Genomic DNA, 20,265 nt, shown 5'->3' on the forward strand with positions numbered 1-20,265 from the left:
ATCGTAGGAGAGAATATGTTTTGATTCAGGAAACTTTTTTATACTAAAGGACAGAAGAATACGGGTCTGAAGGCCACTTAGTGCTATGTTGTAGAGTTGAGCTGATGGTCTGTCTCTCTCTCTCTCTCTTTCTTTCTTTCTTTCTCCTCTACTGTGACACACAGTATAATAATAATAATAATAATAATAATAATAATAATAATAATAATAATAATAATAATAATGATTTATTTTAGCTGGCAGAGTTAAGGCTGGAAGGTCTTCTCTTCCACTCAACCAGCAAAAAGTATACATACATATGTATGAAATTACAAAGAATTCAACAATTTGATTTAGATAAGAGCTACATGTATACAAGAGTTATTTACGAATTAAACAACAAAATACTATGAACTATTAATTAAACACTGAAATACAAACTATATAGCAGAATTAAGCTAAAATACACAGAATGTTAATATATTTCAAATAATGTTAGATAATAGAAAGAGATTATTACGAGACAATTTTGAAAATACAGCACTATCAGGATGCATGTCTAAAGGAAGGAGTAACAATGTAGACAGTGATAGTTTAAGTCAGTATGATTGGAGTGAAATGCTAAGAAGGTTATCTTTTAAGCTGTTTTTAAAAGTGTTTATTGTCTTGCAGCCCCTAATACTTTGTAACAGGGAATTCCATTTTCGCGAGGTGGATACTGTAAAAGATGATGAATAACGAGATGTTCTATGAAGAGTTATACTTAACGTGCCACAGATAAGTGATCTGGTATTTACGTCGTGGTTAGAGTATAGATAAGAGAAACGAGACGAAAGGTAATTTGGTGTTGAAGTGTGCAGAATTCGAAAGAGTAAAGACAAAGAGTGTAAAGTTCTACGTTCTTTAAGTCGGAGCCACGAAAGACTTGCGAAGGACGGTGATATGTGACAATGCCCTCTTAGATGTTTACCTACTAAGACCTGTCTCTCTCTTTGTCAACTCTGAAAGTCTTCATAAAATAAGTGATCACAATAGCGTCTTATTAGAAATCTTATGGGAAACACAGTAAATCCGAGGTCAAGTCCAGTGTCTATCTGGAACTTCAACAAAACCGATGTCCATGAATTACAAACGTTTCTACGACAAAAGCATAATGACTTTCAAAGGACTGAAGGAAATATGGAAAATGTGTGGCATAAATTTGAAAGTATAATTTTCGAGGCATTAGTAAAATGTGTACCTTCTAAAATAATTAAGAAAAATCCGGACCCAGAATATTACACTAATTATATTCACTACTCAAAGAAAAAGACAAGGCGTGCATTTAGTAAGCGTAAGCGAAGCCACGAGCATTGGGATAATTATGTCGAATTGATTAAGAAACTTGAGTGTGAAAAAAGGATAGCTCAGGAAAATTTTCTAAAAAACATTTTAAAAGAAGATGAAAGTAACAATTGGAGATAGTTTTATAATTATGTACGCAGGAGAAAAGGAAAAAAATGAAGGAATAGTGCTTTTACGAAATCAAAACGGAGAAAGTATAACTGATGACAAAGAAAAGGTCGACTTATTATTAAAGTCCTATTTCATTTCGGTTTTCAATAACAATAATAATAATAATAATAATAATAATAATAATAATAATAATAATAATAATAACCCCGCTGATAGGAGTGGTTGTGTCACAGACCGTGAATGTAAACCGAATTCGACTTTCAAAATAACTTCCAAAGGGGTTAGAGAGAGAATAACGAAATTAAAAAATCGAAGTCTCGAGGACCAGATAGTATTGCTACAGAGATTCTTAAATTAGGTTCCGAGGCCATAATTCCATGCTTAATGCATATATTTCATGTTTCCATAAACAATGCAGCTATTCCATGTGACTGGAAATCAGCTATAGTGGTACCCATACATAAAGGTGGAAATACAGTAAAGTAGATGTCGGAAACTACAGACCGATTAGCCTTACATCTGTCGCATTTGATATCGGATTATATTCGTCATGTTCTAAATGCGAAAGACTGGTTTTACAACCGCCAGCATGGTTTTAGGGAAGGCTTCTGATGTGATAGTCAAATTACGTCGCTGGTTCAGGATCTAGCTGAAGAGGTAGATAGAGGCGAAAGAATCGATGCACTTGTGATTGATTTTTCGAAAGCATTTGATTTGGTGCCACATGACATATTAATAGTTAAGTTAAGTAGGCTAGGAATAGATATGAGTGATGCTATGGATCCAAGAATTCTTAAAAGGTAGAACCCAGAGAGTTAGAGTAGGTCATGAAATATCGGAAATTGGAAATGCAAGTTCAGGGGTGCCACAGGGCAGCGTTCTGGGTCCATTACTCTTTATAATATACGTAAATGACTTATGCCAGAATATTACATCAAATGTGAGGCTATTTGCAGACGACTACATTATCTATAGAAAGATTAGAAATAATTCAGATGTGGATGCTATTCAAACAGACTTGAATAAAATTTATAACTGGGCGTTAATGCATAGGATGAAAATAAATGGTTCTAAAAGTAAATCTATAACATTTTGTAAAATCCGAGAGGAAACTAGTCTTAATTACGAATTCAGTGGTGTTGTAATTCCGCAAGAACAATGTTGTAAATACTTAGGAGTGTATTTAAACGCCAAACTTTCTTGGGGAGAGCATGTTGATAATGTTACGGATAAAGCATGGAGGGCACTTCACTTTATTATGAGAATCTTGAGAAAGGCTAGCCCCAAATCGAGGGAAATAGCATATCTAACGTTAGTGCGACCGTTAATAGAATACGGAACTACATGTTGGGATGCCTATAGAATATATCAGGTAAATTCCTTAGAAAGAATCCAGTATAGGGCAGCGAAATTTGTTAAAGGCATAAGAGAAGATAAAAACGATACGATAAAAGAACTTAAATAGGAAACTTTGGAAAACAGACGTAGGAAAACTAGAATAACATCATTGTATAGAGCACATCTAGGTCAGAAAGCATGGGTAGACATAATGGCTCGGTTAGAAAAGCCAACGTACTATGGTAGGAACGATCATGATTTTAAAATCAAATGTAGGAAACAGAAAACGGATGTAGGTAAATTCTCATTTTTAAATAGAACTATAAATGATTGGAATGACCTACCTGCAGCGGTCTTTGAGGGCTGTCCTTCCTTAAGGAGATTCAAGAAAAACTTAAAAAGTTGTGTATAAAGTGCAAATTAAAATTAAGGTGACATTTAACATTTAATTTTTTAAGGTGACGTGTATTTATTTAGCCTGACAAGTTACTTCCTTGGTTTGAATTGTAAATTATTTAAAAATAGCGTGTAAGAGGGCCTTAGACTAGAAATGTTTAGTTTAAATGTAGTTCTGTTTATAAGTATGCATAAGGGTGTAATTATTTGACTTATTTGAACTGTTGTATCAGTGAAGCGAGGTGAGTCAGTGAAGTTATGGTTTTACAGTGCAGTGAATAGTTCCGATCAGTGATAATTTATAGCGTCAATGAAATGTGTTCTATAGTGTCAGTGAAATGTGTTATAGAGTGACAGTGAAATGTGTCCTAAAGTGTCAGTGAAATGCGTCATAGTGCCACTACAGTGAGTGAGATGAGAGTAAAGTGAAAGACTATTGAAATTTATGTAGGGCCTATACATAATTATGTAGGTTGTATTATAAAATTAGGTATTTTATTTATGTTTTATTATTAATTGTAATTATTGTGTTAAATTGTATTGTGTATTCGTATTGTATTGTGTATTATTATTGTATTGTGTATAAAATTGTATTGTGTACTGTATAATTGTATAGTGTATTGTTTATCATTTTATTGTGTATACCACTACCACCGAGTGCTTGCCCACTTGCAGTGTAAATAAATACATACATACATACATACATACATACATATCGCCAGATGTTGCATATGTATCTAACGCACATATTCTGAACTCGCTGTAACTTGACTGACATTTCAGAACTTAGGTCACAATAATCGAAGTGCGGCATTACTAGGGTTTGTACTAGGGTAAGTTTTAGTTGCTGGGCAAGAAGTTTCATAAGCGACTCAAACAGTGAATGGAGGAACTGATTTTTTTTATCGTTTCTTTAACTTGAAAATTCCAATTTAGATTAGGGTAAGATTGCAATCAATGGGCCGGTTCCTTCGATGGGCCGGCTCGATTTCTCCATAGGTATTGACAATAGGCACACTCTGGTGGCTGTTTAGTGTACTTCGGGTTGCCAAAGTGTCACCATATTAGTTGTGAGTTGCTCGACGCAGACACAATGCAACAGTGAAAGAAGGTAAGATTTTCACGCTTTTCTTCTAATTTACTAATGTAATGAAGGAAGCATTTCTGTACAGTGTCTGAAAGTACTATGAATTCTCGTTATTAGTCATATTCACATTATAAATTTAGTTACTGTGGACGGAGACAGGGACATGTTAAACAATGCAGTGCTAGTTGCCTTCAATGAGCTACTCCGAGTTGCTATGAATGGGCTAGTGGCCCAATGATGGAAACCGTACCTGCATGCACTTTCGTAACTACTTTTTCGAATTAATTAACAAAGAGCAGTGCTAGCTGATTTAATACGTGTATAATGTAGTTGAATGATTAGTTATACACGCATATATTATAAATATGTATGTTTTCTTTCCTAGATGCCGTCAAAAAGAAATATGGTCAGTGGCAGAAAGATGATATGAGTCGTGCTTTAGCTGCAGTACGAAATGGTGACATGGGTGTCAATGAGGCTGCCAGAACATATAGTGTGTCCAGGGTAACATTAAAAATACATTTAGCGGGCAAGAATTGTTTTGCTGTTGAACATAAAAAATTATAGATGGCATAGCTAATCTTCCCGCAGAAGTGGAAAATGAACTTGTTGCTCATGTTCTCAAACTTGAAGAATTTATGTTGGTATTACACCAAGGGAACTGTGCTTGCTAGCTTTTGATGTAGCAGAAAGGAACAAAATCCCTCATAGATTCAGTAAAGAAAAGAGAATCGCCGGAAAGAAATGGTATTATGCATTTATGAGGAGAACTTAACTTGCGTCAACCAGAGTCGATCTTTTTTTGTTCGAGCTAAAGGTTTAATAAAAAGACGTAAGTCACTTTTTTGACATCCTGCAGAAAATTGTTGATGAAAACCAGTTCGATTCAACGCGAGTATTCAATGTTGACGAGACTGATTTATCAACTGTGTAAAAGAAACCTAGAAAGGTGCTTGCCTTCAAAGTTAAAAGAGCAGTAGGTTCGACAGTCAGTGGAGAAAGAGGTTCCACTACTACTCCAGTTTGCTGCACAAGTGCTATGTGTCAGTATGTTCCACCAATGATCATCTACAAATATTCGCTTTCTGCGAAAGGGTTAGAAGATGGAGCTTCACCAGGAACAATTTTTGCTTATAATCCTGAAAGTGGATACATTAACAAAGACGTATTTGTGAGGTGGTTAAACATTTCATCGAGACTGTCAGTCCTTCAAAGGAAAGAGAAGTCTTGCTTTTTCTCGATGGACTTTCAACTCACACCAGAAATCTCGATGCTCTAGATATTGCTCGAGAGAATGGCACTTCCAGGACACACTACTCATAGGTTGCAGCCACTGGACGTGTCGTTTTGTAAGCATTTGAGTAGGCAAACCGGAAGTTGTTACCCAATTTCATATTCCACGACTGTCTGGTAAAGGATATGGGCTGGCGGCAACAATAGGGACTGCAGTGAATGGATTTGCAAAAACAGAAGTTTGGCAAATTAACAGAAATGTGTTCCAAGATTGATATTTTGTGGCAGCGATGCAGTTTGAAACAGATGATGTTCCCGTTATGGAAGCTTCTACAATTGAGCCTGACAATGAGGAAATTCCAGAACCAAATAGGCCTAATACCGTGATTCCAGAAAAAAAGAGCAATAGCATCTGGAAGTCAAGACGTTTAGAATCTCTTTCAGCTGATGTAGCAACATTGGTACCAAAATTGCAAGTTTCCTTGGGTGAAAGCTCTCCTATACCAAACAAAATTTCCCTCGGAAGAAGTGCAAATAAAGCTCAGAAAATGGTAATGATCACGAGTAGTCCGTACAAGCAGAGACTGGAAGAGGTAAAAAGCAAACAACTAAAAGGAGACGTCTTGAAAATTCTGCACCGGAGAAGGCAAGTGAATCCTCTAGATTCAAAACCCTCTAAAGACTATTTTGTTCATAACTGATTTGTGCCCTCATATTGCTTGATAAAAATGAATTTGAATGATTTTTATAGTTTGAATGCAAACAGTCAATATATTTAAAGCAAAAGGTTTGTTAAAAGTCTCTGTTAGATTTAAAAATTCCTCAAATTGCGATCAGTTAATATTAAAATTCTTCCATTTGTGAAAGTGGATATAGGTGATTTTGAATCTATAGGATTTAAATAGGGTTTCTCAGTGGAACACTTGTGACACCCTCACTCACCTGCCATTGAGACAGCTCAGACTGACTGGCAGCGGCTGGGAGCTGGTGAGCGGGATCTGCCCCGGCACGGTCTCCAGCAGCGGGTACCACTGCGCCACGGGCTTACGAGGGTTGTCCAGCATCTCCAGCCAGTGGTCGCGGCCGATCCCGATGAAGCTGGAGCCGATAGCCGTGCAGCCCATTAGCTCGTTGGGCCCTATCCTGGGAAAAGAGCAGGAGCGTCAAATAACGCAGGAATATCACAGACTGAGAGAAATGAGAAGTGGAAAGAAGGTAAATGAAAGGAGAGAAGAAATCAGGAACAAAGGAGAACATGGAGGCAATTAAATAAATAAATTAATTAATTAATACGAAAATAAGTAAATAAATAAATTAATAATGGAATATGTTGCTGCATGTTGGGATCCTTACAGATTAGAACATACAAAGACACTGGAAAAGATTAAAAAATGGGATCTCAAGTGTTGTCGTAATAATTCACCATTAAAATGGGACACACTCACGGACAGGAGAACGCGAATTCGATTATGTGCAATGTTCAAAACATACAGAGGTGAGCCTGCCTGGAGAGAAATAAAAAATAGGTTGCAGCCGTCAAAATTACTCTTCAAGGAACGACCACTCATATAAATTGAGGGAGAGAAGACAGAGGACGGACACTGGAAAGTTTTCTTTTCTCAATCGTACTATCAGGGACTGGAATGCTTTACCTGCAGACTTACTAAAGGCTTTACCAATAACCAAAAATGTATTTAAAAATAGGCTTAAGGACTTTACTAATAGACGGTAGGACATTATACACACTACTTAAAGGGTGTAATTGATATCTTGTTATTTGAAGTGTTCTATCAGTGAGGAAGTGTGTTGTGTCAGTGAAGTATGTTTGTGTCAGTGAAGTGGCTGTGCAAAGTATTTGAACAGTGAAATGTGTAGAAGTGTTAGTAAAATCAGGTAGAATCAGTGCAGTGAGTGAGTTGACAGCGAAATAAGTGTAGTGCCGAAAGGCACCTGTGCAGGTATGAACCTGTCACACTCGTAGGTCTTAGTTCGAACTTGGGGTTAAGAAACAAATTAGATTTATTTTAAATGTTATGTTAAGTGACCATGCTTCATTTAATTTAGGATGCTCCTTGTTATTATTATTTTTATTATTATTATTATTTAATTATTATTATTATTACTACTATTATTATTATTAATTATTGTTTTTTATTAGTTGTGTTTATTATTAATTGTCATTATTGAGTGTAATTAGTTACCACTGCCACCGGGTATATACCCATTTGCAGTGTGAATAAATACATATATACATACAAACAAATAAATAAATAAATAAATAAATAAATAAACCAGGTTTCAAATAATTAAAAGTAAGCAAAAAAAAAAGGGATGAGGTTGGTTAACACGAAGCGAATGAATGAATGAATGAATAAATTAATGAATGAATGGACGGATCGACATATAGGTGGTCAGACAGATACATGGATAAAAAGGGAGAAAATAAACAAGAAAGGAAAAAAGGAAAGTTGTTCACAGACGGAAATAAATTGAAAATCGACATGACTCACAGCAAAAGAAAAGCAAGAATGACAAAGTGAAAATAAAATAATAAAATACAGAGAAGAGAGAAAAAAACACAGAGTGGTTTTCCTAAGGCGCTAAAACAAATGTCGGGATGAGCCCTAAAAGAAATGGGCCACAGACCTACTGTACATGGCATTCCCTATAAAGTTTCCAAAATTTTGCAACATAAATTTTCGATATAGATGTCCTGGCTCAGCTTCCATATAGCTATTACTCTTTTACATGAGCGAGGTTACTCGACTCTACTTGCACTGGAAAAAGCCAGTAAGTCTTTCAATGTGCAGACCTATAACTCCGGCGGTCTTGCCTTAGCCTTCGAACATCACACCTGTTACACGAGCGAGTTTATTCGAGTCCGCTTGTACTGCGAAAGGACAAAGTACCTTTCATTTGCAGACTTACACCATGGATAAATATATAATAGGATGCGAAACTGCGGTCAGCACCATCTGGCGGCGGGGGGCTGAAATAAGATGATCAGCGCCCAACGTCGTAGGTGGTGAACATTAGAACTACGTGTTGGGTACATTCACTGCCATCGTGATCTAGACCAGGCCGTAATGCAGGATGTGTGACGTCACTCGATGGGTCGGGCTTTTCTATTCGAGTATACGGAGCCGAGTGAAGTATATTACTTTAATGCGTGTCGGTGCTCAATTTTATTTAGTGTAATGTGTGTATAAGATACGTTCACTTCTTATTGCATAATATGTTGCAGAAATAATTACAAAACTGTGTTATTTTAATGTGAACGGAGTTTTACATGTTAACATAACCTGTTTGCATCAACATTTTAAGTTTGGAATGGAAGCTATATTGAGATTTAATAAAAAATTATTTATATTGTGATTTTAATTTAGCAAATCTATCTTCCTTACTGGTAGGTAGAAAATTTACCACAGTCCCTCCTATGAAATTAGTCTAGGTATGTAGGCCTACGGTTGTGTGTTACTTCATCTGGTAGGTTAGATAAATAGAATTAAATACGACCCAGTATAGTAGGGAACAAATAAATAAAACAATTAAATTGTTATTCAATGTAATGTGTGCAAAAGTTCCATTTATTTGTTGTATAATGTGGCAGGATTATAAAACTGTGTTATTTTTATGTGAAGAGAATTCAGCATATTAACATAACCTATTTGCGTCAACATTTTAAGTTGAGAACGAAAGCTATTTTGAGATTTAATAAAGAAGAATATATTAAATTTAGGATAAACTTCAGAACACGGTTATCTTCCTTACTTAAAGGTAGAAAATTCACCACACTCCCTCCTATGAAATGTACATACGGTTATATTACTTACTAGCGCTGAGGTATAGTTCCGGTAATTTCTGAACTGAAAACAGTTGAATTTATTTTTTTGGAGATGCATTTAATCCTCTAAGCAAGGCATAATAAAAGCCTGAACTAACCGAACTAATTAGTGTATGCAAGGTGTATGAATACGAAGGGAACTACCTCAGCGCTAGTTTAGGCCTGGTAACATATTAAACTAATCAGACTGGAGTACCGTATGAAACGAATAAATACAATTGAAGTGTAGACAAATTGCATTTACAAGTTATACGTAGCGTTATGCTTAATTATGATGCATAATTGCGAATATAGAAATAAGGCAAGTACTGATAGAGTAAACATAACCTATATTTTCAACGCATCAAAATATGCGTGCGATGCAACTGAAAATTGTTGAAACGTGCTTAAATGGATGTGGAAGAATTTCGTAATGAAGTGGGCGTGCTTTATTTCAATTAATTACAATACTAGATACTGTAACAGTAATGAAAACTATAAGGTATAATTTTTCACAATATGCTATATGTATCTCGCTTTTAGTTCAAATTGTGTATATTATCAAACGTCGTATTATTTATAATGTAGGTTATTTACACATAAGAAGGGCGCAATAATTTAAATTTAATAAAACAAATACGGTAAACTAACAATAATGGATTAGACAAGAGTAACATCAGTAACGCTGCACTTAGGCCTAATCATAATTTACTTTACATCCCAGTCAATGTTTCACTTTCACGTGTATATTATTACACATATTTACTGTTTATAACACCAAAAATTCACTTAACCACATAAGGGCGCAATGTTTAATCGAAATAAAAGCAGGTATTACACATACGAACTTTGCCTGCAACAACGTAATTTTTACTCCAAAAATAATATTATAGCTTACGTTGCAAGTGAATTGTGTCTCAAGAGTCTCACAATCACTGTTTAAAATTTTACTGACGCAATTACACTGCATTTCAGAGAAATATATGTTGTTTTTCATGTACTGCAACTAATTGATATGGTTGAAAGACCGCCCTTCGCGATCACCTGTTGAGCGAGTCACGTGGTCTGCCTTACGGCCTGTATAGATCACGATGGCAGTGGTACATTACTCAGAGCAAAGAGTTTGTAATACTTACTAGAGACACACACCCGTGAGTGGCAGGCAAGAAAAATGTCACAAATTGAATCGGCTAGCATCCGCCATTAAAGGGAGTGTTCGCGGCGCAAAATTCGAAAACGGTACCACAATACATTGATGTAGCCTGGTGATAGACACTGTTTTAAACATCTTTTACAAATGATGAGTCGTGATGAAATAAACATGAATGGCAGAGGAGCGCTATATTTATTAAAGTATTATAATGGTTCATCTTTGGCGATATTCTAAAAAATAAATTAAATCACCCATATACACTCGGGACAATTATGTGAAATATTGAATAATGGCAATGTCAGCATTAATTTTCAGTATTACTAGTATTGTTTTAAGGACATACTAATGGATATTTACTGTAATATTTCAAATGATCTATATTTCAGTCCTTTCATGCAAAGGAAGAGGAAGGTATATGGTGCTTAGAAAATATTTAGTGGTGAAATATGAGATCATAAAAATTCTGGAAACAGATTTAAAATATAATGAGAATAAATTTTATCATAAAACAATCTATTCATTGTGTAGTTGATGACCACCAAGTTAGAGGTCAGTACAGACTTTTTAATTAGTAGCGGTAATAGTAGGCCCAGGAGTAGTGTTAATAGGCCTAGTAGTAGTGGTAATAATAGACCTAGTAAAAGGTATCCCCGTAACATGCCATGAAGGCATTTGGGGGGCATGGAGGTAGAGCCCCATGCGTTCCATGACCTCGGCACCAGAATGAGGTGGTGTGGTCGGCACCACGCTCTGACCGCCTTTTACCCCCGGGAAAGACCCGGTACTCAATTTTATAGGAGGCTGAGTGAACCTCGGGGCCGTTCTGAAAGTTTGGCAACGAGAAAAAATCCTGTCAACACCTGGGATCGAACCCCGGACCTTCCATTCAATAATAGACCTAGTAGTAGTGGTAATAGTAGGACTAGTAGTAATGGTAATAGTAGGCCTAGTAGTAGTAGTAATATTAGATCTAGTAGTAGTGGTAATAATAGACCTAGTAGTAGTGGTAATAATGGACCTAGTAGTAGTAGTAATAGTAATATTAGGTCTAGTAGTAGTGGTAATAATAGACCTAGAAGTAGTGGTAATAATGGACCTAGTAGTAGTAGTAGTAATAGTAGGCCTAGTAGTAGTGGTAATAGTAGGCGTAGCAGTAGTGGTAATAGTAGGTGTAGTAGTAGTGGTGGTAGTAGTAGGTCTAGTTTTGTGGTAATAGTAGGTCTAGTTTTTGTGGCAATAGTAGGCCTAGTAGTAATGGCAATAGTAGGCCTATTGGTAGTAGTGGTAATAGTAGACCTAGTAGTAGTGGTAATAATAGGCCTAGTAGTAGTGGTAATAGTAGGCCTAGTAGTAGTGGTAATAATAGGTCTAGTAGTAGTGGTAATAATAGGCCTAGTAGTACCGGTAGTGGTAATAGTAGGCCTAGTAGCAGTAGTAATAGTAGGTCTAGTAGCAGTGATAATAGTAGGCCTAGTAGTAGTGGTAATAATAGGTCTAGTAGTAGTGGTAGTAGTAGGTCTAGTTTTTGTGGTAATAGTAGGTCTAGTTTTTGTGGCAACAGTAGGCCTAGTAGTGGTAATAGTAGACCTAGTAGTAGTGGTAATAATAGGCCTAGTAGTAGTGATAATAGTAGGCCTAGTTTTTGTGGTAATGGTACGTCTAGTAGTAGTGGTAATAATAGGCCTAGTAGTAGTAGTAATAGTAGGCCTAGTTCTGGTGGTATTAGTAAGCCTAGTAGTAGTGAGACCTAGTTAGTAGAGTGGTAATAATAGACCTAGTAGTAGTGGTAATAGTAGGCCTAGTAATAGTAGTCATAGTAGACCTAGTAGTAGTGGTAATAATAGGCATAACTAGGCCATCACTAATTTCTTTGCATTTCATACAACCAAAAACTAGAAGTACATACTGTACAATACGGAAATTACATGATTAATTCATTTATTGTGAAACAAAACCGTTTTAGACAGATATAGTCTGAGGATTTTCGTATGCACTCTGCTATTATAATCCACTGTAATATGATGGCACCTAACCCTTACAGACAGACATTGTTGAAACCAACCTTATAAATCTGATTAATGTGTTTCTGGAAAAACTTTATCCAAGACAAATATTCCGACATTCTGTAAACACATTCAAAGGAGGAACTGCATTTGGAACATTCTTTCAAATATTAAGATATTATGGATGCTTTCCTGAGCATCCTACAATAGTAGCTATGTTCGAACAATTATTTGCGACGCAATATTTCACCATTTTCTTATTATTTCCCTTCAAGTGTACTTATATTTATTCGTACTCCTCAAGAGGCATGAACTGCTAGCACTCCCGGCGAAGCATCAACTCCCTTTAATGGCGGCAGAACAGCGGTTCAATTTTGTACGCGAAACTAGCGCCGTTGGTGTCTCTAGTTATATATTACAAACTCTTTGACTCAGAGTTCTCTATTTATCCGTTCGAGATGTTGCTCGAGGAGCGAGATGGCAGACAGAAACTTGCTAATAAGTGAACATAAAGTGATACTACGTGTGTGTATAAGCAATGTATGTTAAACAGTGATGTTTATGGACGTTGTAAAAATAGTGTTGTTGAATGTATTGTAAAGTAATAGTAATATAATAAATTGAACTATGTAAGTAGTTCTTGCTGACTTTTCCATTGCGCTGTACAATAAATACCCAAAGAATACAATCCCAATTATCTAACCTTTTGCTTTATTTTTTGTCTCTGTCTGGTTATATTTTAATTGGGTAGTGTAAAATAGATCGTCTCTTTTATCTTCCTGTTGGCTCCGGTAAGAATTTTCACTAGAAGATGCTGTGAGGAATAAAAATGTAAATGTTTTATTTTAAATTGGGTTAGTTTTGAATATCGATGAGGGTGGGAGGGAATACTTTCTACACAGTTAACATTTTCGTCACCAGGTGCGCTGCTAAATGCATGGAGTAATTAGTTACTCTTTTCGCTACTTGGTGCGCTGCTAGATATAATAACGCTCCTCCCCCCAACAGGTGGCAGCAAGATCAATTTCTACAACAGCGCCTCTAGTATGTGTTACGGGAAACTCAGTAAGTTTCGCATCCTATTATATATTCATCCATGCTTACACCTTCCGGTATTTATTTCTCCATCCTGCAGTCAGCTTTTCGAGCGCATTCCTCCCCCCCCCCCGTATGTAGTACCTAAGAGATTACGTCCATTTTCGGCTTTTCCCCTCCAAAATTTTCTACAGCTCCTTCAGTGCAGCAGCGAAACCTGGAATGAGACAAGTGGTAACAGGCTTAGAGTCCACATATCAGTTTCTTCAGCCTCTAATTCAATTTGCAAGAATGCTTTTTCGCGTACGTTTAAAATTTTTCTTCCCATTTCCCCTCTCTTTCAATTCAATTCAAAAAGAAAGAGACAGATGAAGGAAAGAGATATACACAGAATGAAAGAAAGAAAACGAAGAAGAAAATAACCTAGTAGGAACAGTAAAGAAGGTTGGAAAGAAACAGTGAAATAAATAATAAACACGAATGAAAGATACTAAAAGAAAGAGAATAAAATTAGAAAAGCACTCGGGAGGTGCCGGGTTCAAACCTCATGGCCGGTCAATCTAACTGGAGGTTTTCGTGGTTTCCCTAAATCACAAAGGCAAATGCCGGATTGAAAGTTTACATACCATGATTCATCACTGCCTCAATCATCACTATAAAAAAATTAATAGAAATCTAAGAATTAGTTACATGAATACAAACCATCTATAACATACAACAGAAACAGGATAACGGCCTACAATATGACAAATTTCAATGCGCGTATAAATAAACTTAACACAGCAAAATTAGAAAATTAAATAGGTGAGCAAAGTTTGACACGAATAATGGTAAAGAAGTAACATAGGAGGGATGAATCGATTATAAAAAAGGGGAAACGAACGGAAAGAAAGAGATAAAGGAGGAAGGAAGAGTAAGGAGTAAGCAACACAGGGAACGAAGAATAAACAAGAAGAAAAGGTATAGCAAGAAAAACTGAAAATCAGAAGGAGTGAAAGGAGATAAAGAGAGTACTGCAAAGAATAGAAAGATAGAGAAGAAGACGATTGAAATCAAGAAATTAGGGCCTATATTAGAGATAAAACATTCGGTTCTACGATGCTGACACAAAACTTCGTGACTATATTTCAAGTGTTTCACGACGACTATTTTGCACCATGTTCGAATGATCTTGTTTATGGTTTATTTTATTACGCTAGAGCTCCAAGGACCTGCATAAACGAAAATCATTTGCTGTGAATTGCAAAAAAATCGGTAGGCTAGATGCATATCTTTACGTAGAATTACGTGTGGATGGTGTGAGAAATGAAACGAGGAAATAAATTAAGTTAGTATTACAGAAAGACAAGGACAGCAAGGCGAAGACAAGGAGAATATGAGGAGAACAAAATAAATACAATACAATATAAAGAGAACTAGGAATAAACAAGGAGAACAAGGGGAAGGCAAGTAGAACAAGACGAAGATACGGACCACAATGAGAACACAAGGAGAACAACGGGAACACAGGTAGATTAAGGGGGACATAAGAAGAGCAAGGAGAACAAGGAGAGGAACGGGAAGACAAGAAGAACAAGACGAAGACACAGAAAAGGAGTAAAAACAATCAGAACAAAGAGAAGACAAAGAGAACAAGGGCAATACAAAGAGAAGAAAGGGAACACAGGAAGAATAAGAAGACAACGAGAAGAAGTGGAAAATAAGGAGAAGAAGAAGAAAGGGGGTTGTATTTTAATGTGATGGTCAATTTCCATATTACATCCCATACCTAGTACTATGTCAAACATTTTTATAAACGTAAGTAAGAAATTGCACCGTTTAAGTCAGGCATGTCAGAAATCAGACACTGAAAGTGCAGTGTATGTGCGCAGAACGCCGGTCTGTGCAGATTGCGTCATTCACGTGTTGCTCTTACCAGTTCTTAGCGGGAGGGATGTACAAGAATCTATTCTGCACTTCTAGTGTTCAATTAAATTGACATTTGGACATTATAAACACACTTAGCAGAAGGAAAAAACACAATTATTGTCAGTGTCTATATTTGACAATAATTGTAACACAAGAAACAATAGACTTACTCAGTTACAATTCACAAGGGAGTCGTTTGTAAAGAATAATTTATTTACATGATTTGTATACAGTATTTGAAGAAAATATAAATATTGCAGTAATTTCGAAGCAACAAAATACGAATACAGTACCTATTTCATTTTACGTAGTAGGTACTGATTATTTCAAAGTAATACTCTTTCATTGTTCGTCAAGCATTATTGGGACCATTGGTGCACAAATGTTAAAGAAAATATTTTACTCCCAATTACATGCAATAGGACATTGTGAGGCTTTTACACTGGAATCATTTCCTTGCTGTATATTAATATAAATTCACATTATTATTAATAAATTGGATAAATTAAGCTTGAATTTAAATTGATATCGATGGCTCTGAACGAGACTGTTAAAACTCAAAAAATTCACTTTTTGAGTTATTACCATCATTTGAACACTTGAATTGAGAACTATGCTATGTGAAAGTGTTAAAACTCTAAAAATTTCCTAGTGGGACATAAATGCACATTGTTGTGCCATGATTCTCTGATTTGCCATATAGAATGGAAAACTTTGACTGGCTCTACTGAAAAATCTCTATTTTTGAGTTGTAACAGTCTCGTTCTGAGCCATCGATATATAGTTTATTTGGAAAACGTTGAGAGCAAGTATCAGCAAGTTAGGAGCGTTACTGAATTGAGTTAAAAGAGTGCTTCTCAAGCTGTGAAGCGAGGACATTTTCTTTATGTAAGGTTTAAAGATTTATTAATGTAAGTATATTAAGATAATATAGTAACGTGAGATGGAAAATTCGCCATTATGTATTATTTTTCCAGAAAATTTTTCCGCCTTACAAATAGTTGCTTTCTTCCTTTCCTTACAACCTCAAGATCATACCATGTATTCTTCACTCAATATTCTAATCACTTATCAGCTTATCAAATAAAAGTTGTAAATCGTGTAACCATTGATGGCTGTGTTAGTACAAACTCCAAAACAACATTATTGTCATGTTTGTCTTGCCGTGAGAGTACTAATTAAGAAATAAGAGCTGGCGAATATCATATTTTGAGAACTTTACTAATCTGATTTAAATTCTCACATCACTATTAGGTCCACATGATATGATGAAAGCCTTTCATTTTAAAATAATTACTGTTGGATGAGGAAAACATCATAACAGTTATGTTATACGATTCGTGATTTTTCTTCTTCGTTATATCTGTGGACTCCTCACTTTAATTTTCATAACGCATTCACAATCACAGCTCAATGAGCACACCTGTACTGATCTGTGTTACTGAAACCAAAGCTGTTCTGCTACTGCAGGTAATGTACAGCCCTGTCGCGTTCCCCTCCAAGGCGATTCACTCCCTCCAGGTAGGGGAATAGGAACTGCACATCGCACAGAGACAAGTGCACAATGTGCGCGACTGCACAATGTGCAGGGTTTTGACATGCCTGGTTTAAGTGAACAATGGTGCATAATGTTCATGCTGTAAATTTAAAATTTATAGAAATAATTAAATGCGTTAGTTACCTACAATTAGATCCTGCCTATATTATTCATTTGTAAAAGTAACCAACAGTTACATAGAAGAAATTAATCGAAGGAAACAATATTGTATTATGGATGTTCTTTCTAGTGGCGTGGTGATGTATGGAATGAGGAGCTGTAACAACGCTTTCACAAAAATCCATCGTCTAATCTGCTTTTAAGTTTTTTGCAACAGTTGTGAGAGTGTACTCTAGTTGCGAATAATTCCCGAATGAATTGAGCTGTAGATAAACTCAATATGAACAAAATTCTTTAAATATTTTCGGAGAAATCGCAGACAGACAGACAGACAGACAGACAGACAGTTAACTGCGTGATATGTTACCAGTCAATGTTCCTGCATGAGCGATGCTTAAATGCATATTTCCGTGACAATCCCTGACATTTACTTTTGTGCGAGATCGTGCGTATTTGCTTGCTTTCCGCACAAAACCAATACGCGGTAAGTGTGAAATACCACATTCAGTATTCCCAACGTAACACACATAACAATTTCCCTCTTCTTACCGCTTAAGCGCCATATTCATTTTACTGCTTTAGGCTTTTAACATATTATTTTTAGAGACGTTTAACATAGTAATAATTATAAATTGGAAACTTACCACTGCAATTTCACCTAAATTGCACTGTTAATTATTGTTTTTAAATATTTGCAAACATTAAGTAAACTCTACAACTCCACTAAAGTTACTGCATTCATGATGCAAGTAACATTAAGGAAGCCGTGAAAAAATCAACAAGATTCCAGATGCCGATGTTATTACTGCAATATGTTATATAAATAATATTGTTAAAATATTAAAATGAAAAATAAATCATTACATAACCTTACCGTTTGTTTTAAGTTCGCATTTATAGACTGGGGGAAAAAAAAGACAGACGTATATCACGGCCTGCTGGATTATAATAAACACAGAAAGCAATTTATAGCAACATTGTTGAAGATAGATATTTTAGTTCTTAAAAGTTGCCGTCATTGAACAGAAACCAAGATGGAGATTTCATTGCAACTAATTAGAAATTCCTCTTTCAGATATATAATAATAGATCTTCGCACAAAATAATGTACGATACACGAGCGGTATGTTAGTTTTCATGTTCTCGGAAATTAAAAAAGCTCAACTACGTTTCGCTTTTTCATTCTTTTCCTCGAACATGAAAACATCAACATACCGCTCTTGTAACGCATATTACTATTGTAACATCACAATATTTTTTCTTTATAATGATAAAGTAAAATTAACATAATAAATGGTACGGAATAAATGAAGAGAGAGAAAGATGATGACATTACCCTATTTAAAAAAAATATTATTCACAATTGATGGCCTAATATTAAGCGAAGTGATTTCTTATAAGCTGCATATCGGTTTAAAGTACAAGAAGGAATTCCGCAGACGTGTCGGTCGGGAAGTTTTGCATCCGGCGCCGCTTTCAATCTAATCCACTCAACACACTAAACCCTCCCTGCTCCGAGTTCAGGAGTAATTTGGGTTATTCGATAGCTGTAATGCTATTTTACACGCAATGTGGCGAGGGAAAAGCGGTCGATGTTGATTTTATTCCTTTCACAAGCTACGTTACTTATTTGCTTACTCTCGACACATTCTCTAATCAACTTCCGTCTCCAGTCTGCATTTCTCGCCATGGAATCTGCTCCTAGAGAAAACAGGTGTCGCTTTCTTAACCAATTTTTTTTTTTCTTCTTTCGTCTTTCCATCAGATTTCCAAGTATCCTGCGTTTCACACGCGTCAATATATATTTTTTACTATTCACAAAGCAATTAACCATAGCCTACTATATTTTCTTTTAATACCAGAGCACTGACTAGTCTTATCTAATGTTCGCCGTACTGGTTGTAAATGTGGCTTAAGTAGAACGGAATAGAATGTTTTATTTTCGCTGGCAGAGTTAAGATCATAAGGTCTTCTCTTCCACTTAACCAGCCTTAATCAATACAACAGTGATAGAGATATTTAAATTATGAACAGCAATATTCTTCAGTTACGTTTTAACGACTAGTACATGTTTAACGACTAGATAAAGTCTAGGGGAGACCCGGGCAAACGAATAACCCGGGCAAACGCCAACAGGTAGCCCTTTCTGCTATGTCGGGGAAGAATCTCTACCAGATTTTGCTGCTGGAACTGACTTGTCGTCATTCTAGCTAGTAAGAGAAGAAGTCAGCGTGTGTTTGAAGAAAGTTGACTGTTTTCTTAAAATATTTCAAGGTAAGAGAGACATATGTGCAACATACAGTGCTGCAGAAACTCTTTGTTATGTGATAGTAATATATAGGCGATAGAATTAGTTCTAAAATGCCGTACTTACGAAGAAGATTATTGTCGTTTATGTTTGTGTAACCTTAAATGAAAAGCGAAGTGGCGTCTGCGGGCAAAGTGAATAGGTCAATGTGGATAACTTATCCGCTTTGCCCTGCCACCTTTATTTGACTATATAAGTGTCAGCTGTATTTTTCTATGTATTTGTCTATTGTAATAAAGCGTGTTAGATCATTTTACATAGTGGAGGTATTAAGTCACACTAATTAAATTATAAATCAGCAACACTGGTCTTAATTTTTACTTAAAAAGGTCGTAATGTGTTTTCAGATGGTTTAATTTTTCAAGAGGAAGACGGAGCAAGCCAAATGGTCTGAAGAAGCCATGAAGAAACCACTTGATGAAATAAAATCCTCCAATCAGTGGTTCTGCTATCTGGCCATACAACCATAATGTGTTTGTTGATGAAGATATTGCTCCAGATGAACTTACAGATCGCCCACTTGAGACAGAAATCAGCGCAACGACAGCTGGCACAGATTTAAAAAAATTCTGCGGTGTCAGCTTCTTCAGCAGCTGAAGAAACAGTTAATGCTCACTCAAAATCAACCACATCTGTGATGTCGGCATCTTCAGAGATTGACGAAATATTCAATACATCAATTACACTCAGATTTTCAGTTCCGGTTACACCAAAACCCTCAACATCGTCAGCAGGAGAACCCAAGTCAGTTCTTTTGATTTAGACCAGTGCCAAAAGTGGATGCTCGAAAGATACGAGTTAAACGAAGAAAATGTCAGTGCTCTGAAGCTCTTACGTACATCTATACCGATTAAAAACGTTGAAAGAGAAGTAATTTATGAGTAGAAGGA

The 20,265-nt window shown here is 36.0% G+C and overlaps 1 protein-coding gene across 2 annotated transcripts in view; it reads right to left on the bottom strand.

Annotated features, from left to right (window-relative positions):
- LOC138710222 (synaptotagmin-10-like) overlaps positions 1-20,265 on the bottom strand; it is a 605,974-nt gene that overhangs the window by 12,519 nt on the left and 573,190 nt on the right. For both annotated transcript variants that reach the window (XM_069840882.1, XM_069840881.1), the window contains exon 9: positions 6,431-6,631. In XM_069840882.1, coding sequence (XP_069696983.1) covers positions 6,431-6,631 — 201 coding nt within the window. The remainder of the gene's footprint in view (positions 1-6,430; positions 6,632-20,265) is intronic.

Source organism: Periplaneta americana, chromosome 12 (assembly GCF_040183065.1).
Source record: "Periplaneta americana isolate PAMFEO1 chromosome 12, P.americana_PAMFEO1_priV1, whole genome shotgun sequence".
In the NCBI taxonomy this organism is placed as follows: Eukaryota; Metazoa; Arthropoda; class Insecta; order Blattodea; family Blattidae; genus Periplaneta; species Periplaneta americana.